This window comes from Neolamprologus brichardi, chromosome 5 (assembly GCF_056152115.1).
Source record: "Neolamprologus brichardi isolate AB-2024 chromosome 5, ASM5615211v1, whole genome shotgun sequence".
NCBI classification, from domain to species: domain Eukaryota; kingdom Metazoa; phylum Chordata; class Actinopteri; order Cichliformes; family Cichlidae; genus Neolamprologus; species Neolamprologus brichardi.
In genome coordinates, this window is record NC_142108.1 from 521,586 (window position 1) to 542,389 (window position 20,804).

At 41.2% G+C, this 20,804-nt stretch overlaps 2 protein-coding genes across 5 annotated transcripts in view; both read left to right on the forward strand.

Moving 5' to 3' along the window:
• The first annotated feature begins 39 nt into the window (after window positions 1–39).
• si:dkey-19e4.5 (UBA_like_SF and PTH2 domain-containing protein) lies at window positions 40–3,676 on the forward strand. The gene is made up of 7 exons (XM_087840456.1): window positions 40–244; window positions 838–950; window positions 1,632–1,703; window positions 1,812–1,886; window positions 2,786–2,883; window positions 3,062–3,176; window positions 3,323–3,676. Exons 2-7 carry the CDS (start codon window positions 843–845, stop codon window positions 3,407–3,409), a joined length of 555 nt encoding a protein of 184 aa, XP_087696582.1. The 5' UTR covers window positions 40–244; window positions 838–842; the 3' UTR covers window positions 3,410–3,676.
• Window positions 3,677–6,276: 2,600 nt separating this feature from the next.
• The window catches only part of setd5 (SET domain containing 5), a 31,322-nt gene continuing 16,794 nt past the window's right edge, over window positions 6,277–20,804 (forward strand). For all 4 annotated transcript variants that reach the window (XM_087840458.1, XM_087840460.1, XM_087840459.1 and 1 more), the window contains exons 1-3: window positions 6,277–6,716; window positions 18,751–19,014; window positions 20,480–20,582. In XM_087840458.1, coding sequence (XP_087696584.1) covers window positions 18,944–19,014; window positions 20,480–20,582 — 174 coding nt within the window. In that variant the 5' untranslated portion in view covers window positions 6,277–6,716; window positions 18,751–18,943. The remainder of the gene's footprint in view (window positions 6,717–18,750; window positions 19,015–20,479; window positions 20,583–20,804) is intronic.

A 20,804-nucleotide genomic window follows, 5' to 3' on the forward strand; every position in this document is an offset into this window, starting at 1 on the left:
TGGTCTAACAACCGCCATTAAACCAAAGAGTATAAGAAAAAGAAGCGGCAGAAGAAATATTAACCCCCCCACCTCAACACAATCGACCAAAATGGAGTAGTGCCGAAGGCAGTACTAGATGAGCTTTCGTGTAATGTAATTCATTATTCGAACAGACATTATTCCATCGCAAGGAAAATTTAAGACTTTGAGAAACCGCAGACACCGTTTTTGTTCCTGTTGTCAAGCTTTCTGCAAGGAACAGGTAACTCCAGCGAACTGGCTGGGTAGCTAGCAAAGTTAGCATTAGCGGCTAGTGCTAATTTTAGCTAGCTATCCCTGTAACTCGACAATAGTAGAAAGAAATCTTAGCATGATTTCTTTGGCACAAAATATTTACATAAAACATTTATCTCGAGTCATATTTACTGTCACATTGCAACATCCCGAATAAGGCTATTTTTTCCATCGCACGCTGCAAGGCTAGGATTGCTAATCTGAACGGTGTGCAACGTAGTTTGCACCAGCGTACAGCTTAACACCCCCTGTCTTGTCTATTCTACTTTGCTGTTCAGCACAGCGCTGCTTTGGTTAACCTAATACGCTAGTCTTCCATATAGAGGATGTTCAAATCGCAGTTCATTCATTTTTAAACCAGACCTTACTCTTAAAGGTGACAGACCGCATGACGTTAGTTGTTGCCATTCGGTTCAGCCGTCCAAATTGTTGTCAAATGCCATTCTATCGTATTTATGCAAATAATCATGAGATGCACTGTGAGCCGCTATGGCTGAGGTCTTAATTCAACAGGGTTCGTGCTGTGGAGGTTGTTCAGTATCGCGGCTTCTCTTTTTTCAGATATAATGGAGCCATCGGAGCAATCAGGCCCAGACTCAGGCTCTCAGGATGTCAACCCAGTGTTTCTGCAGCAGCTCAGAGAGCTGGACATCCCAGAGGAGGCGGCCAAACAGGTGGGGCTGTGCAACCTCAGTGTGCACCTTATATCCTGTGACAGCATCACATTTCTTTAAAAGTTCATGGTACTTACTGTGTTAAATAATGTTTGTGTCTGAATTTAGGAATGTTTCTCACAGCTGTGTCACAAACACTGGAAATCGTAAAGCCATACTTGCACAGTGTGTGTATGTGTCTACCAATGTCTGTGTTCCAAATCTAAATGTATTGTACATAAGACACCTATTTTATTTTTATGTTTTTATCTTTATATTGATTTAGTGTACACTGAGGGTCATGGGAGCATTTTAATTTCAAATTCCTGTGTATGATCTGTACATATGGTTTTTGACAATAAAGCTAACTTTGACTTTGTCTAAATCGTAATGAGTCACAATAGCAACTTCATTGCTCCAAATAAGATTACAGTGTTTGGACTATTGATTTATTTTGTCCTCGGGAACAGTTTCTTCAAGGACTGATCGAGGATACAGCTCTGCAGTCTCAACCAAAACAAAAAGGACTCACCAATAATTAGATATGCGGAAATAATTCCTAATAATATCTAATCAATGAGGAAACTAACTGCAAAAGATGACAATTATTTCTATAAATGTATTTTCTTGGCTACCAAAATAAAGTCTACTTTTACTTCACGGTTTTGTTTCCTGTCCCTCTCCATTGTCTCTCCACTGTAGGCACTCTTGCATACTCGGAATGTGTCTGCCGAGGAAGCGGCCATGTACTACTTCAACAAGCTGGAGAATGAGGTGCCCATAAGCTAGCCTTAATCCCTGCAGGTACACCTTGGTACATTGGACCTTGTGGAGTTTATCCAAAGCCAAATCTCAGTGTCTCTTTGTGTGTCTGCTGTTTAGGAGGAGGGTGATGATGACCTCATTTACAAGATGGTGTTTGTGGTGAATATGGACCTCGCCATGGGCATTGGGAAGGTTAGTTCAATGGGACCATTTTTTCAGCTTTTTGTGTGTGTGTTAATCCCTGAGGAAATGATGTGGTTACAGTTGTGCCCAGACGATAAGGACAGTAACAGACTGAATTAAATAAAACGAAAGAATATATTACAAAGTTACAAAATATAACAAATAGCTTTAATATATACAAATAGCTCAATTACAGAGATTACATATATATGATTGAAATTTTACACTAAACTGTAAAACCTTATTAGTTAGTTTTACTTAGAGGATATGCAAAAGAGTGTAACTGTTGCACTGCGTACGGTCACTCCCTGGATTGAAACAGAGGCCACAGGTTTCCTGGTCGTCCTAACATCCAAAATCAGTTCTTTGGTCTTTGTCACATATTCTGACGAAGCCATCATTACTTTGCATGAACAGTGCACTTTGAGGTCAGCGATGTACATCGGAGGCACTCCAGTGGTCATTACAAATGTTGTATTTTTAACAGCTGCTACTAAACCAAAGAAAACAAGGGAATGAAATTAGGGTTTCCAGCTTTCCTTCCATTGGAAGAGGAAAAACAAGGAGAAGGAAAATTCCAAAAGTCTTCTTGGCACGTCTGCTTGCACGCATCTGAATCACCCATCCAGTGTTGGTTTTTGCACTAAAAAAAATAAAAAGTATATTTTTTTGTCTCATTTTGGGTTAAAGTGGGAGTCATTAAGCTGCTACATACTGCTGTCGTTTACAGCTGCGGTACTTTTTCTTCTCCACATGTCAGCTCATGAGACAGCTGAAGTTACATAAGATTTAATGTTGTGTTACTGTAAACAGTGTTGTTGTTGCTTTTTTTGGTTTTTGTCATTTTATGTTAAGTTTGTGAGAAATGTAACACTGAATTGATTGAACTCGACACTGTTTGTGTGCAGGTGGCTGCTCAGGTTGGTCATGCTGCTGTGGGCTTGTACCAGGCTCTACAAGAGAAGAACAGCTGGAGGGAGATGGCCTGGAGGTGGGACCACAGTGGGTAAGACCGCAGTATTATTTTCTAGAAGACCTGATGCTTTATTTTGGAGCTCTTCTTAAATATTTTTCAGCATTTCTTTGTTCATTAAAAGTCCTCCTATGTCAGAATAGTGCTCCAGATTGCTATCTGCATTGACAATCGGAGGGGGAAAAAAAACATGTTCATGTTGCTGATACAGGGCCAAGAAGGTGGTGGTCCAGGGCACCAATGTGGCTCATCTGCTGGAACTGCAAGCCCTGGCCATGAGCCTCAGTCTGCCCACATATCTTGTCCAAGATGCGGGACTTACCCAGGTAAAAGAATTTTTATCTTGTATCCAAATATCTGTGGTGGTGCAAGTAGACATTCCAAACATTGTTACATTATCAGTAGTAATAGTTGTAATAGCATGAAGATGTGTAAAGCTGAGCTCTAAACCAACCCTTCTGGTCTTTGGAAGGTGGAGTCTGGGTCCCGCACTGTCCTGGCAATCATGGGGGAAGAAGAGATGGTGAATAATGTCACTGGCAGTCTGAAGCTGCTCTAAACCGCTTCTAGCTACAGCTCGGGAGAGGCATGGCTCTGCAGTGTCACAACGATGCCAGCAGAGGACAGCATTTCCCAGCAGTAGGGAGAGTCTTGGACTTGACTCCCTGAAACATGTTCCTCCCCACCAGAAAACAAACACTCTGCCATTTGTTTCCCTTTCTGTTCTCTGTATAAGCTGCTTAGTAGAAAGCAAGAGGAAGAGAGACTGGTTCCTCACTGAAGAATAGGACAAAGACAGTAGGAAAAAAGTGCCCCCCCCCCCCCCCCCCCCCCCTCCAAAAAAAAAAAAAAGAGACCTAAAAAAGTAACCTGTTAAGAATAGTCTCAGTAGAGAGTAGAGTCAGTATACACATGCTTAATCTGGCCACTTTCAGTGTATTTCCTGGTTAGCCAATATTGTATATATGCTTATTCAAAGGGCCTTTTAATGCAGACACACACATTTATGTCATTAAAGTTAAAGCTTAATCAGATGTAGTACTTCTGGAGCGTCACTGTTCCTCAGTGAGGGTGATCTATTATCTAATATGTGAACACTCTTTTTGATGATGTAATGATTTTGTGTCTATATGCAACTTCTCACAAAGATCCCTGATCTGGAGAGTCACTAAAACCACTTATTGATAAACAACTATATTTTATATACACCTGCTTGTTAGGGCCATATTCTTAGAACCTGTGGTGTGCCATCATAAACAGTATGCACAGTTACTAGACATTGATGTTTTGTTTTTTTCTTCTTGCAAAGGAGGTAAAAAGTTAAGTTTGGATTTTCTTGTTTGAATTTGATGATAGAAGTTCTGTGAAGCCAAATTGTCATGTAATAAGTTTCTGCACATTAATATCAATACACAAAAAATTGTGTGAGCTGTCATGTTTCCATGTTGTCACTAAAATATATATATATATCTTGAGCAAGTCCCTTCTGTTCCGTTCTGAGCTTATTACTTAGGATCTTGTGTAACAACAATCATAGAGGGGGCAAGTAGTGTCATGCATGCAGTATTAATATTTATTGAACAGACTGTTGTGATCCTATGGTTATGTCATTTTTAGTAATGTGTCCACACTTTGATAACACCTGTCTTATAAATGGATTTGTGTAAGTGCTTCAGATTATAAGGACAATTAAAAAACCAACAACAACCTCCAAATGAAGTAACAAGGTGTGCATTGTGTTTTCACATTACAGAACCTCACGCAGAGACGGTGAGCAGATGAAAGATTTACTGAAGCTGTGGCAGTGGGGGAGGGTTGAACACAGCAGTGTTGCAGTGCATAGTTTGGACTGGGCCACATGACACTGCTTTTTCACGGCAGTGCTGTTAAGTATGGCCACAGCCTGCCAACACAGTGCGGCTGGGAAACTTGGTAGTTTTCCATCTGTTAATAAGCTCAAGACCTGCTTTTAAAAACGATTTCAGTGTTCAAAGAGGGATATGTGAATGTTATCTTAAGTAATCAGATAAACATCAAACACTGCAACTGTGCTACGTACCTGTTCACCATAAACACATTTGTGTATTTAGGTAGATTGATACTAATTTGGAACCCTGGCTTTGACATTTACTTTAACACTTCAGATGTATTTGAACAAAACATAGTTCTTATGTCCAAAGTTGTACCTCTAAAGCACTTCTGGGCGTGGTATACTACTCTAATCGGTCAAATATAACCAAAATAGAGCTGTCAAATCCTTTGACGTCGATTGTTTTTCTCGATTCTGTTATCTGAGTATCTAAGAGCTAACTTTATTATAGAAGCCCCAGAGTACAATGTATAAATTGTGTTATTCTTGCTGTCTAATCTCGTCGTTCGTCAGACCCTGCAACAAATGACGTTGGCATTTATCACCGTAGCCAATCCAAAGTCGCTCCTGAGTCTCATGACACGATAACAAACCAATGGCGTCATCGTGACTAGTTTGATTATAAATGTGGCAAAATTATCCGTCGTGTGCTTGTATCTTTTGAAAATGTATCCCCTTAGATGATTTTGTATATCCAATGTGTGCAGTAGGCTGGGCGACAATGTTATACTTCGGCTGCGTTCTTCTGTATAAATGCTAAAATCACAGAAAAAGAAGGTGCTCATTTTTCGGATATAACTCCCGGGAGTGGATTTATTGAGCAACGGCTAGCGTTGTTTTCGTTGTGACGGCCACTTTTTTCTGTACAAGTGTAGGAAGATACTGGTTTCGGCAGCGGGACAGAAGTAGGAGGGACCAGTAATAAGTGGATGCAACCCAGGAGTACTGGTCAAGTTCCCTGTCCAACCCCTCAGCAGACGCTACCAAAACGACACCTCATACTCCATTCATCTGACATATCGGTAGGTGGGGCTGACCCAGTGGGCTAACCCTGCCTTTGGTGTCCCTGGAACTGGGCCCCAGAGACCCCGTGTAGCTAACGCTTGCTACTATGTATTAGTACAAACACTCCTTCCACAGTAGATGAAAGTAACACACAAATAAAAAGCAATAATCCCACTAACGACTTAAAATAAATTCCACGGCATGTGAATTTAATAAAGAACAATTCCCGAAACTCTGAAGGTACAGATCCTCTGCTGGGTATCAAATTATCTCCCGATCCTGCCATTCACTCCTGCCTGTTCACCACCACTACACACATATAATGAAAGGAAATTTTCGCACCACTCCTCAAAGCAGTACCCGCCCTGTTTTACGTAGTAAAAGGAAAAAATAATCGACGCTGCCTTTCGCCAATGACTTGCACGTATATCGCGTGCGTAACATGAGTGACATATTGGAATCGAATCACTGACGAGAGGCGGGAAACATCAGCAAGGGCCGCCCAAGGAGAGGGCCCCTGCACGGTCGCCAGGGAAACCCCGTGGCGTGGTTGTGTGTCAGTTTCGCTGGGACCCGCGGTCGATGCCGGCGAGGAGGGGGATGGGCGCCTCTGCGAATGTAAGGACCGAGACAGAATCAGAGCTCTGTATCACATACAGCAGCTTATGCCCCATTATAAATAGCGATTGTAAATATACAAGACACTAAAATAAACTGATGTATTTGCCGGGGAGCTGATATAGATACTCAATGGATGCAGTGCACGTGAACAGCACAGGGAATTTAACTTTCCGTCTATGCGTGGGAGACCCTGAGAAGTTTGTTTCCTAACCCTGGAGAGGGAGCCACTTATAAGGGCAAAGGATACAGGAGACTCCGAGGCCGATATACAGGCCTACTGGTCTGATTGGAATTGATGTTGGGATGCTCTAAGGACTTCCTACTTTACATTATATTACCTCGTTTATACAAGTTTGGAATGCCTCTTTAGGTGAGTACCTAACATTTGTGTCAATTGGCTATATAGTTCTCGCTATATACGAGGGTTTGTAACTATAACCAACACACCAAATAACCATGTTTTCCGTCTACCCACCTCAGCTACCAAGCTACATAACTTAGCTAGCTAAGTACCTAGCGCCTACTTCAATTTATTACAATAAGTTATTTCCAGAAGAGTAGCTTGCTTGGCTGGCTAAAAAGCGACCTTTATCGATGGTCTGCCTTACAGGGCTGCTCCGGGCTGTGTCTGGACTTCCGTGCCCTTTTCGTCGGCTCCTCGTGTTGTTTTTTATAGCTAGCTCGGTAGTCTGAGAATCCATCACACTGTTAGTTTTGTTGAGCTCTAATGTTCGACCAGTATTGAAACTACGTACGTAAATCTGTTAGTAACATCATGTAAGTTAACACGAGTTTTACTCGTGTAGCATTTAGGCCATTAGAGGTCCCTTCATTATTTTTCTTATTATTTTATTGGTGTTAATGCGAAAGCTAAACGTGTCCCAGTTGGCTGTCGTTCTAACGTTACACGAGTACTTAAGTAAACTGTATTTTTCCACAAGAGAACTAATGTCGTTTTCAAACATTTATAAATAAACTTCAAGTTGTTTAAGTTTGAATAACGAGCCCCCGCAGTGGTTAACCTTACAAATTCAAAACATCAGTAACAGCACACTACACTTTTGCGTTTCTAGGCATGTTATTGTGTTAGTGTCAGATTAGAATACAAATGCATTCTGTTTGTTGGGCTTAAAAGTTCAGAACCAGAGCGCACAGGAAAATGCAAACTTGTTTCACCTTAAGTCAAAAACGATTTGTTGCGTTGTTTATTGACAGCATTGTTTTAAATAGTTTCCATTGTTACCACGAAATTCTCAAAGTGTTTGAAAGTAAAGTCATGAAATGGTTTGCCACTCATGTAAGCTCAGCGGCCAGCTGCTGCGTTGGAGAACGTTAGCAGAGGCAACAAATGCTAACTTAGCCTTTTAGCTAACTTTCTGAATGTTCTCCAGGCAATTGTGTCCTTATTTTGAACCAGTATTCTACAGCTCATGCACACGCAGAGAAGTCTTTGATGTGTGTACACACGATGATGTGTTTGCAAGCCGAAATCCCGTGGATTTCTGCCCCGAGTTTTATGGAAAATACGGCGCTCACATCATGGTGGTGTTTGCTACATCATGTTAATGCATTTGTCTCATTCCTAGCTTCGCTCGGGTGTGTTGTTCATACTGAAAAAGCTCAGTTGTGTTTTGGCCATACATCTCTTGCCTCTTGTTTTTCCTCTGTGGATGTAGGCTCTAACAAACAGAAAACCAGAGTTGTTGGGTAGTGACTTGCTGTTCTTCACCTCCCCCAACCTACCAACCCCCAGTCTCCGTGGTGGCGGTTAAAAGAAATGGGTGGTATTTCAGAGAGGGGAGCGCTTGTTTCCTTTTTTAGCCTCCATTTTTTTTAATTCCAGCGTGTGAGTAGCACTGTTGAAGTCTTACTGTAGCAATCACAACTTTTACTCAAGTTGAAGACTACTATAACTTCTTGTTACGTTTTAACACGTCGTACTTTGTGGTGTTTGACATTCCCAACCTTTTCTTGATTATGACACCGTATTTCGTTTTCACCTACACCTCCGTTGGGGTGAGAAGGAAAGAAGCTCTGGATTGTTATTCGATTTCGAAGTTTAGATTAGAGTATCTCTATGCAAAGTAATAGCATAAAACAATACCTTTCCCTGTGTGGCTTATTTGATGATGAGCGTATTTCGGAACACAAACTGTTGCCAGAGTAGAGTTTCTCCTCTGAGTCGCACCACATAAGCTTGCATTGTGCGGAGCTGAAATTCGGCGCTGTGGACGCAGCAAGTAGAGAAGAGAGACAGTGCTTTTGCTTTGGTAGGACAGTTGAATCATAACCACTGGACGTGAGGTCTGTCTTGAATTCACAAGGGCTTTATTTTGTTGTCTCATTTCCATTATTATTTTTCATTTATTTTAGTTTTAAATTACTTATGTAACTGAATACTATACTATGAACCCAGATGGTAATCGTTAAGTTATTTGTTGCTTGGTTGCTCACCACAAAAATCTACCTTATAAGGAGATTTAAGGCTACAAAACATATGAGGCTTCTTCTCCACTGAACCCTCTTTTACCTAGCTTCATGAGTACAAAGGTTACACGTGCCCTGCTGGGGGTTGTTCAGCCAGAGTTAAGTATTTGGATTGATCTGTATGACTATTGGAAGCCAGACCAGTTTTCCAAGGATTGTTTTGATCTTGCAACTAGCATTCTCTGAATATGTTTCCTGTCTTTTAATAGACAGAGTGAGCTGCAGTCCCCCCCCATTTCTTATCCTGAACAAACAATACACTTACTAACAGACACAAAGACATGGGAGAGAGTAAGAAATGCATTTAGTATTTAGGACAGGGGCAAGTACATACAGCAGCAAACCTTACTTCCTTGACCCACCACTCCAGGGAAGCTAAAACTGTACTGCTGGGTTGCTTGTTACTGCTCTGTCGGAAAGCCGTCTGCCATATTGGTTTTCCAGGCCTATCAAGCAGCTTTGCATATGTTTTAGCGAGAGGTGTGTGTTTTTGTGGTGGGGGTAGGGGTAGTTACATCAGTTAGGCTGTCTTTGAGAGCATAATAATCAGTACTTGTGTGTACATGTGAGTGGAAATGTCTGAGGGACATGGACCCTTCTTTCCCACTATGGGCCGCTGAAAATTTGGCAATACGAAGAATGTGCAGACAGACAAGGTTAGCTTGGCCCAGTTTTTGTGTTGGTGAGAAATGCTCCGCTTCACCTAATAATTTTCACCTAGCAATTTAAGACAAAGACATATAACTGCTTCGTGACATGTCCTTGAAAGCATAATTGGCCCCGGTAGGAACTGTGGATCATGCAAAATCTTTAGAGGTTTTTAACTCTGGTTTATGTTTATGTGCAGAGGAGAATAAAGCAGGATGTTGGCCTATTTCCAAATGAAGACAGGATTCTCTCTGCGTGCAGACAGTGGGAGAAGGGCGCAGGGATTGTTGCTGTGAGGAAAAGGGGGGGGGACCCTATCCTCTTAGCTTGCCATTTGCATGCTGATGACACTCTGTATCATTACATGGAGGGCAGGTGTAGCTATTGATATTGTAATAAGGTTTTGTGTGTGCGCTGTGCTCATGTGATCAAGTTAGCCAAGTTACCATTGTGGTTCTATGTAACCTGTATTCACTTCAGTGAATATGTCATATGCATTTTAGTTGCGGTGCATTTTATTAACAATGTTTTATTCCTTAAATACAAATCTTTTTTAAAATAAATTCTTAAAGTGTTATTTATCTTTTTAATATCTTCAGTGCCCTTGAGCTACCCATCAAGCCTTTTCTTCTTAATTTTAGGTACATATTACTTTCTCCTCTGTAGCATTTCCTCTGCAGCCGCTGTGTGTTATGCGGCTTGCTGTCTTTCACAACAGGGTTAAAAACAAGTCCCTGTGACGCCTGCCTTAGTGGTGGCTTCCTATTGGTGCATGAGCTCTGAAGTTGCTCCAATGGGGCGCAGCTCTTCCTCAGTGCTGGGGGAGCAGTGTTGCAGAGGGCTGCACTGGTTAATTCTGTTTTGTGCCGAGAAGCAATGCTTCTTGGGAGAATAATGGAGGAGGAGGAGGCGGCTAGGGTTAAAAAAAAAAAAAAAGAAACACAAGGCTGAAGGGGGGTGAAGCAGGCAATCTATGTAATCGTCTCTTTTGCTTGCTTGCTCGCTCTCTCTCTCCTTGTTTTAGTGCACTGTGATGTTGTGTCCTTCATTTCCTTTTCTTTGTCTTACCTCACATTGCTCATCTTGCTCTCTACTGGTATGTGGTTTTGCATACAGCTTAGAGTTTCTGTCTGTCCCGTCCACCTTTTGAACTGCAGGCAGCCATTTTAGACTTCGCCACATTAATCCTGTTTCTTTCTTTCCTCTCCAGTCTTACTGCCTCTTCCAGTGCTCACCACAATAATAATTGTGACGATGATGATGAACTGCCCAGCTGTTTTGTAAAAAAAACATCAGATTGGAAAATCTAAAAGGACAAATCTGGATGTGAGTGCCCTGAGGGTGCTGTCAGTCTGGTAGAAAGCTTAAAAATAAAACAGAGCAGAAGGAAAAGCATTTTTTTGGTACCAAAGTCAATCCAGACAACAGTCTGCTCACAGATGCCCTTTTTTCTAATGCACAACACTGGGACTAAAAATGGGGTAAATGAGTGACCAGTGCAAACTGGGGGGGGGAGGAGAGAGAGAGAGGGAGATCTGACTTGGACTATGAAAGGCTTATATATAACAGCAGTTCAAAATGGCTGCCAAGGTCCACTCTTTTCTCCTTTGAGTGACACCTTCCAGTCTCACACCAGAAAGTACAGCATATGTATGCTGCAGCAACGTGGTGGCAGGGCAAGGCCTCGTGCCACTCCAGATAATACTGTCACCCAAAAGAGGAAATGGAAATGTCATGTAAATGTGTTTGTCATGCAGTGAGATCACGTGGTGGAGGACAGAGGGTTTATATTATGTCAGAGCATGAGCTTACCTAACAACAAGATTCCTCCTCCTTTTGTGTGTGTGTGGGGTGGGGAGTTCCTCTCATACCTTTGCTAGACTACTCCTTGGGAAACATCTCTTCCCACATTTAGTAGTATTTTAAAGGGAATGCTGCTATTCCTGAACGCTCGAGTGTTCTCTGAAGCTTTTTAAAATGTTTAGCTTAGTTAGCTCAACAGAGAAATTTTCAGTTCAGGTTTATCACTACAGTAACCCTGTTGGTTATTATCCTTTTAATGTTGCTGTTGTTTTGGTGCGCTGAGTCAGTCTTTAATAGCAGCCCATTTGACTTCAGGGGAAGAATGACCATACAGGTGTGGCAGAAAGACACTGTCCGAATTTTGCTTAGTCCTTTGTTTTTTCCTCTTCAGGGTTACTGAGCCTGAAATGGACAGTAGCTGGCTTGTTTGGCTTGAAACAGATGATTGATTTTATGTCATGCTTAGCCCTGCTGTCGACTGCTCTCTCCCTCACCCTTCTTACAGCACCCACTTGGCCTTTGTTCTCTATTGTGTGTCTCTCATCTCCAGTCTGGTCCTGGTCCATTCAGGCAGCTGGACATTGTTGTGTTAATGGCAGGCCACACTGCGCTCCCAGGAAGCTTGACCGCGCAGCATGACAACAGCCACATCATGGCTAAAGTTGAAGCATTATCTAGTGACAGATAAACTCAGCTGCAAGTCACTATAGCATATAATATTCTTAACTGTGTGTGGACCTGATGCTTGCATCACTTATTCATACTTCGTCCCTTTACCCACATGTTTCGAGGTTATGCCGAGTAGGCTTTGTTGTTTATATTTGTGTGCAGTTGTCTGAACAGTTGGCCGATGCCTCAGTCACATCACAGCTTGTTCCAGGAGCATTATCAGCTGGCTGGCTGTGTGGAAACCATATCTGTTTCAGGCAGCTCTTGCACTTTGTAATTGTGGTTGAAGCCGACGATTATGCTGCTGCAGTGCAGTGAGGGATAGTCTGTAGTCCCAAGTATCTGAATGTTTCATCTTGTTTATTCAAATGTTCTATTTTGCCTCGTTCAAAGATTTCAGGGAAGAGAATGACACAGTTTGGAATAAGCTACTGATTGAGCTGTGTGGGTGATTTTTGCCTTCTTTTTATGAGAATAATAATAGTAATATTTTGTTGCTTGAGAGAAACAAACTGTTATGTCACCATGGCAGTGGAAGCCATTGTTAGTCATATTAGAATGTACAAATGAACTACATGGATAAAAATACCTACCATAAAGGCCATCTTTTCAAATCCTCCCTTAAGAGGCTCATTATCCTGTAGATGTTCTGTGTTTAGAGAAATCTGCGAAGCAGCATTATAATGCATGTCAAAATGCTCGGTACAAATCTATGTTAAAGTCCCTCACATCCTGTTTAGTGTGTGTGTTTATCATTTTGTTTTATTGTGAATTTGTTTGGGTAAGTGTGAAATAAGATCTGGACTGAGCCATGCTCTCCCTGACCGCATATCCCGTTTGTCTTTAAGCCAGGCGCTATTGATTTGCCTGCTCTTCATCTTCTATTTCCTTTTGCTGTTGCTTAGAGTGCAGTTCAACCTGCACATTTCTGGGGAATGGCAGATATATTCATATCCTGCCTAGTACAGCCAGCATGTGTGCGGGGGCAGAGTGAGGGGGTTGGTGTAATCTCACTGGACTGTACGTGTTGTGGAGGCTTGGTCGGGCACAGGTGGACACTGTGCATGGACATGCTGTTAAACTCCAGTTTTGTTTTTGGGGAATTTTTTGTTTTTGTTTATGTTTGTGCCTGTGAAGACCACTTATTGGTTTCATCAAAGCTATAGGTGGCAAGACATGGTGTTTGGCCTGCTTCGCCAGTTAATTTAATGTCTTAGTCAAAATTGTAATGGCACATAAAATAGAGAAAAAAAAATACACGCACAGGTTAATCTTTGTGAAATTGAAATCTGAGAATAGCCACTGGCTTTGTTTTTCTTTCATTTTCAGAAAGAAAAACAAAGCCAGTGGTTGTTTTTCAGTGTTCTACCTGTAGTGCCATGTTCTTTGTCTCTTGGAGGTCATTTAGCTCTTAGTGTAGCTTCAAAAACAGTATTTTAAATTTGCAACACTGAAGTCAACATTTTACTGTAAACAAAATGGCCACAGTACATGCTCTAGATTTTGTTCAGTTGACTTAATTGCATTTATTCCAGTGCTGTGCCTTTCTCACATGGTAATATCAGCATTACCTTAATGCAGCAGTGATGTTGCAGTCCTATTCTAAGGCTTGGAGGTGAAGGATTTTATAACTCGTTCTTAAATGCTACTTAAATGTTGTATAGTTCTAGTCAACCACATTACTGGATCATTTTTAGAAGGAAGGTTGGTACTCTAGCCGTCTCGAATGTTGTGGAGATGTACAGCTCATTGTCCTGGCTGGTGGCGTTGAACTGGTCACTGCCATTGTACATTGAAAAAACGAGAATAAAAATGTATCTGAGTAGCATTTCTGGCATCGATTACCAAGGGCAGTTTGTGAAGTTGGCTAGTTGCACCATCTAAAACAAAGCCGTATTCCTCAAGGACACATTATCTGTATTGGGATTGAAAATGTTGGTGTAATGCTCACCAGCAGCAGGTATGATGCTAAACTTTTGAACATTCACCATAGTTTTTTGTTACTCGTTTGATGTGGGAAACCAAATCTGGACTTCCTGTAGTTTTTATTGACTTAATCTGTACATTTCTTTAGAACAATGTTTTGTTTTGGTTTGTTTATTTGCCAAATTAATATGGTCCACCATGTAAGGTCGTTATAATTTGGTTACATAAAGACTTGGTTAATAGTGCTGCAGTAGAGGAAAGGATCTGGACTAAGATTAAATTTGCCATTCTGCTGTTATTTGTGAAGCACCATGTTAGATTGTATGTGTATGTATATGTATATGTATGTATATATATGTATGTGTGTGTGTGTGTGTGTGTGTGTATATGTATGTATATGTATATATATGTGTATATATATGTGTATATATATATATATATATATATATATATTTATATTTATTTAAATGGCCTAAATGTTATGCATCTATCTGCCACCAGATGGCGTCTCTTTGAGAAATGCCAAACATCTGTTAATCTAGGTCTAATCTTATTATTAACGCTATTAGAATGAGATCACGGATACCGGTAGTATAAATGAGCTTTCTCCGAAAGGTGGATGAGCTCTGGCCTGGCAATAGGATGACAAGTTTAGTCATGCGGGAGGGGTTCAGAGTAGAGCCGGTACTCCTCAACATCGAAAAGAAGATGGCTGTTGCCTCCAGGGTAAGCTGTTCCAGCCTGGCATGTCCTACCAGGACGAGGCTCTGGCGTAGATCTGGGACATGCTGGAAATATTACAGTATATTAGGACCATAAGGCGCACTGTCGATGAACGGGTCTGTTTTCATACATAAGGCGCACTGAATTATAAGGCGCATTAAGCGAAACAAAATCAGATCAAACTTTACTCAGCTTATTCTTTTTGCTTCCTCAACTTCCGTACCATTGATTCATTAATGTTGAAATCTCTCGCAGCTGCTCCAATCCTTTCTTGTATATTGTATATTAATGAATAACCTCGTATTGTGGATGGATTATCTCAGTTGTTCTCCTGAAGTTTGGTCCTTTTACAGCATCAGGAACCCTCACGTTAACTTTTATCAAGTGAAAAAAAGTCAGCGTTCATCCTCCAGCTTCACTGTGTTTATGTTATGCTAACATAGCTGTGTCGCTAGCGATCACGTAGCACAGCATTATATATGAGCTAGCCCAACTTCAGTAACCCTACAAACATCACTGCTGTTTAGTTTTTTGTCTTCATTTATGTTGGAAGTGATAGCAGAGCTGTATGTTTGAATCTTTCAGAAATCTCTCAGTCAGAACATGCTATATCATGTTTAGGTGGAAACTAGCGAGCTAACTTCCTGCTGACTTCTAATTTCATAAATTCTGTTTTCATGGATGTCTGGATGTTAAACTTAATTGTTACACCTGGTAAAGCAGCAACACTGATAATTTTATTAAAGGTGAAAATTTTTAGTTTTTAGCTCTCAGTGATGCCGCAGTGTTCGTTTGACTTTGGGGCCTGAAGCGGACTGAGTTTGGACCTGGATTACTCCGCCAGGCGCCTGACTACGGTAGCCGTAATGCTCCGATAATCCATCAAGCGGTGCAGCTTCATAGCTTACCAAAGTCATACTAAAACATTTTTGACAGATTTTTGAGTGCCGTGTACCTCATAAAATCGGTTCGAGGTCAGTAAGCACAACCAGAAATCATACATAAGCTGCACTGGATTATAAGGTGCACTGTCAATTTTGGAGAAAATTAAAGTTAAGTGCGCCTTACAGTGTGGAAAATACGGTATGTCTATGAGCTGGCCTGGGAAAGGCTTGGCATTTCCCCGGTTAAGCTGGTGGAGGTAGCTGACGAGAGGGAGATCTGGGATTCCTTGCTGGTGCTCCTGTGACCCACTTCAGATAAGAAAATAGCTGGATGATGTTGTGTTTTGTTATTTTAGAGTTTATCTTTTAGTGCAGTGCGTGAGCAGCGTACATCATTCATAGTGTGGCGCATTGTGTCATGCACTATTCAGACGCAGTTCATTTGTTTTTCTGATGTTAATTTGTCATATTTTAATAATATATATGCATGCTCGTCACTATAACCAGGTATTTGTACAATATAAAAAGACTCGTCTGGCATTATGAGAGAGATTTAAGTGACGTTTGTGTCTCCTTATGAGCTGTTCATTTTGTGTGCATGTTCCTCCCCTTTGGACTTGTCTCCGAAATGGCCTCTGTTCTACTGAAGTGAAAAGACTTTGAGCCTTTTGGTAATTTGAGCCCAGTATTCATGGCTGGAGGAATGAACAAGGGAGAGAGGGTGGCGTTAGGGAGGAGAAGCGAGGTAAAGAAAGGATTTCCTTCTTCGTATGGAATTTACCTCCCTAGCACCCCGTCTGGTTCTTTTGGAAGGATCCCAAGTAGTGAGACTTTGAGTTGGGTAGGCCCAAGGTGTCTATTTCTGAGGCAGTGATCTTCCACAGGGATCCCCAGCAGCTTAAAGAGCCTCTGAATGAGGTGCTCTACTACATGCCATCTTCTAAATATCTAAATCTGAGGCAAACTTCAGTTAAGTCGTTGTCTGTCTGTGCTTGTTGTTTGTTTTCATGTATCCAGTAAGTCATGCTTAAAGAGGAGCAGTTCCTGAATGAGCAAAATATTTTTGTGTGTCTCTTGTGTCCTTATCTGATAGATGCATGGGAGCTGTTTTCTTCTTGTCACCTACCCATGTGCATAGGCACCCATGCATTTTCAGCTCTATGGTGCTGACATTCTTTTTGACAGTGAGCTGACCTTGACATTATTGGAAGCTCCCAATCTTTCTGTAGTTGCCTTGGGGCTGGGGCGCAAGGGCAGCACTCGCTGTAGCCAAGGGACCACTCTAGAAATGTCATGCATCCTGTTGTTAATTAACATGGATGCCTGCTATTAAAGCAGCCTGTTTGAGTGTCGGGCTTACTCTTGTTGCAATGGATCTTATCACTATGGGGTTTTATAAGCGAATGTATCTATGTGCTTGTTTGACCAGGGGATGACCTTGGTGAGAGCCAAATCCTCTGATTGTCGTGTGAACAGCGCACAGGAAGACTCGTTCCTCTTTCTGCAGATCTTGCCTTTAGCTCCGCTTCTGTCAGGGTCGTTGAGCGAGCGCAAGCAGGAGAACAAGATACAGTGTGGGTCAGTGTTTCAGCTAAGTGTGGTCACATGACAAGAGGGATGGGCCTCATCTTGAATGACTCACCTCTACAGCTGTCTGAGCAAAAAAGCGCCTCCTATTGGTTTCTCCATTACTGCATCCTGATGGGAGTGTAAGCAGAGCTGTAAATCCCCTGGTTGTTTTTTCTGCTCTTTGAATAGTCTCACCTCCCTCCATGTTAAACACCTCCGTATGGATAAGAGATGGGCCCATCACACAATGTCCATATCGAGTTGTCATTGTAGATAAATGCTCTCTTCGACTACATGAAGCCTTTATTGTCAAGATGACTCAGCAAATTTGGTTCTTCGGTATTTGTGCAACAGTGGGTTTCCAGTTTAATGTTTAGGTTACGTGGTCGTGACAGCCTGACAGCACTGTCAGTTTTCAGTAAAGGCAGTAACCTGTTGTAAACTCTGGTAGTTGTTTATATATTAATGTTTATATATGGTAAAGAGCCCTTATAAACAAGCCCTGTCTCTTTCATTAGGGGATGTACATTCAGTTAGTGGTCATCTTTTTGTGTCTAATCAGAAATATGGACTTCACCATAAATGTTGACCTTTGAAAAGCTGTTGAAACAAATAAATTGTCGGAGGCAACTCAGTAACTTATTCATTGTTTAATCAAACAGCTGTGACAAGGAAAGTTGTTTGAGTAGGTATAGAGTCAGCGTTTCACTAAACATAAGTCTGTAGCCCTTTTTCAATGCTGACACTCTGATTCCATAACAGGAAAACCACACTAAATATGAAAATGATTAACAGCTGCATTCAATTTAGCGGTGTGTCCAGGTTCCTGGCATTGCACACACTTTCCCTTTGGTTTACTGCAGTGATTTTCAACCAAGGGTACAAGTACCTTTGTGGGTGGGAGTCGGGGTTGCTTTCGTGGGAAGTAACTGACGGTCCACTCCCCAATGAAACGCTTAAATAAACAAAACTAAGAACAGGAAGTATAAATTAACGGCTAGGTGTCATGAAAAACCTGTAGAAATACACAAATAAATACAAAAATACCTTACTTGGTACTGGTAACAAGTGAAAGCTTTTTGTTAAAGGCCTACACGAGAAGTTGAAACTAGCTAACAATAAGGATAAATGAGCAGAAATGTTAGCCAAACATAACAGGAAAAAATACCATGTTTAGCAAACAGTTACGTTTTGTAAGACATTCGAAAATTATTAGCTGTAAATAGCAGTTAATTATGATCTAAACATAAAGAGTAAACCATCTGACTTTTCATTTTTAAAGGATTTGACTAAATGTAAATGATAAATACTGCAGTTGAAATGTCAGACAACAGGTATGGATGAATAGTTGTTGGATGACAGTTTGCAAAAACGTGAAATGGATTTGAAATGTGAGTAAATTGTTCTCGAGTCCAAGATTTTCAGGAAATGGGGCAAAAAGGTTGGCATTTGATGCCTTACTGGAACCGTTTTATATCTGTGCCATTCCTGATATTACAGTTAAATCACAATAATACTTCCTGTTTTATGATATTAGACACACAGCTGTCTATAGAAGATAACATGTCTATGATTGAATATGCAGTTCATTCCAAGATGCATTGATTATTTTGAGCCGTTCGTTGATTGTCTGTATTCAGGCAGTGGATCTGTATGTAACTGATGGCATGTCTGTCTTGTACCCATTCTTCTCAGGTCCCCCATGACCGTGAGCCGTGGGCTACGGCTCGGCGGCACCCCACCTCTGGAGTGGTCTGTTGCTGTAATTGGGACCCTGTGATTCCTCGCTTCACCTCTCCTCCTTCCCCTATCCCATCCTGTCCCCCCCCTTCCCCTCCCCTTCCTCCCCCCTCTTCCCCCCCTCCCACGCGTCGCTGTGCTGGACGTCATGAGCATAGTAATCGCTCTGGGAGTCACCACACCTGAAACGTCTTATTCAGATATGGCTGCTGGATCAGAGTACGTAGTCAGTTTCAGCAAGGTGTGACTTGCAAGAAATGTTCTGTAAGAGCTGGGTGTTGTTGTTAAGATCATCAGCTCGACTGATTAAAATGTCTCCCAACCTCCTCATACTCACATGCGGATGTAACATGGCTTAAATAGAACAAGAGTGCCAGGAAAACAAACTTCCTGTTTAACCTGATTATCTACATGTATTGCTACTGTACTGCATAACAAGGAGTCAGACAAGTTTTCAACCATCCAAAGATGTCTGGAAAAGATAGACTAATGTTTATGTGGCACTATATAATGCTCTAGCTGCTCATTATTTGTTAAACATAAGCATTGATGTGGTTGAACAGGGAATTTAAGATTGCAAAGATCTGACAAAGGGAAAAGAGTCAAGTAGCTTGAGTGGCAAAAGAAATGCTGAAAGCAATGGCAGTCGTCATCATAAAGCAGAACATTTTCTTTCTGTTTGAAGGGCATTTCCTGTGTTTGGAAAATGTGATTATTTGTTTCTAACAAAGTATGAATATGATGCTAACACTGCTGCACCCCCAGTCCCCTCTATGAATTCAAGAACCGCTTACACAATGCATAAACAAATGTGTTATTTTGAAATAATTTCTAAGGGGACTGCTTTGTACTTTGAACATAAAACTGTAAAAATAGAGTACATGATGTTACATGAAGTCTGTAATTTGATAGACATTGAAAAAAATACCAGATGTGACATTTTGACATGACTGTAAAACTGACTTCTAAAATGAATTTTCAGGGTTTTAAGTTGACTTGAAACAACCACTGTCTGTTACACTGACAAAAAGAAGAGTTGAATTATTCTCCCTGTGTCACAGGTTCTTATCTTCCACCTCTTATTAAGAAGCTAGATGCATGTTGTTCTTCTCCGTGCCCAAACTATTGAATAGCATCTGAAAAAAATGTATACAGACAGATCAAGTGAGCGCAGTTGCCACTTCTTTGAAGGTAAATCTGCCTACGTGACTGAGGTTATTTGGAATGCAGTTGGACCCTTTCCCATCCAACCCTGTTCATGGCCCCCTTTAGTTTCCTGCAAAGCTCAGGCAGGGGAGTTAAAAAAAAAAAAGACAGACATACTACACACACATGGTTATTTATTATTATTATTATTATTATTATTATTGTTTTTAACCTTGATGTTAGCTTCAGTATTGGAGTACGAGGCAGGAGTAGGAAAGGTTGTTCCCTGTCTGGTTAGACCCTAACTAAAGGGCGAGGGAGTTGCATAACATAATGGCGGCCCACATTCCATTTCCTAAATTGCTGTTCTTCCAGGCGGGGCAGCGAGTGAAGCATCTTGGTGCCATCTAGTGACTGATCTTTATTAAAACAGATGCTTGTGTAACATTGGTAAAAAAGGCAAAGTGGGGAAATGTCTACAGCATTATCTATGTGTCACTTACAATGTTTTAAATATATATGTTGTTATTTTTTCCAGCCCTGAGTCAGTTGAAGCAAGCCCTGCAGTGAATGAGAAAAACTACAACAACCACAGCTGTGGGAGCGCACAGAGTCATGGGTATCGGGGGCTACCATATGCTGTGAGTTCACACAGCTCTTCCCTAATCATCAGCTCTAATCATAGCATGTCTTATTGAAGTATTACTTTTCATAATAGGATTACTTGTGTACAATTGTGAATGTTTTAGTGGCTTAAAATGACCCAGTTTAATCTATCTGATCTTTCCTTTTTCCTAATCTTTTCAAGTGTCTTCTGTTATGATTTCACAATAAGAGTAAAGCTAAGAACTGGTGATGTTTCT

Coding starts and splice junctions, on each gene's coding strand:
- si:dkey-19e4.5 (XM_087840456.1), top strand. CDS start 843: ATGGAGCCATCGGAGCAATCAGGCCCAGACTCAGGCTCTCAGGATGTC. Junction 951..1,631: donor CAGAGGAGGCGGCCAAACAG/GTGGGGCTGTGC, acceptor TCTCCACTGTAG/GCACTCTTGCATACTCGGAA. Junction 1,704..1,811: donor TCAACAAGCTGGAGAATGAG/GTGCCCATAAGC, acceptor TCTGCTGTTTAG/GAGGAGGGTGATGATGACCT.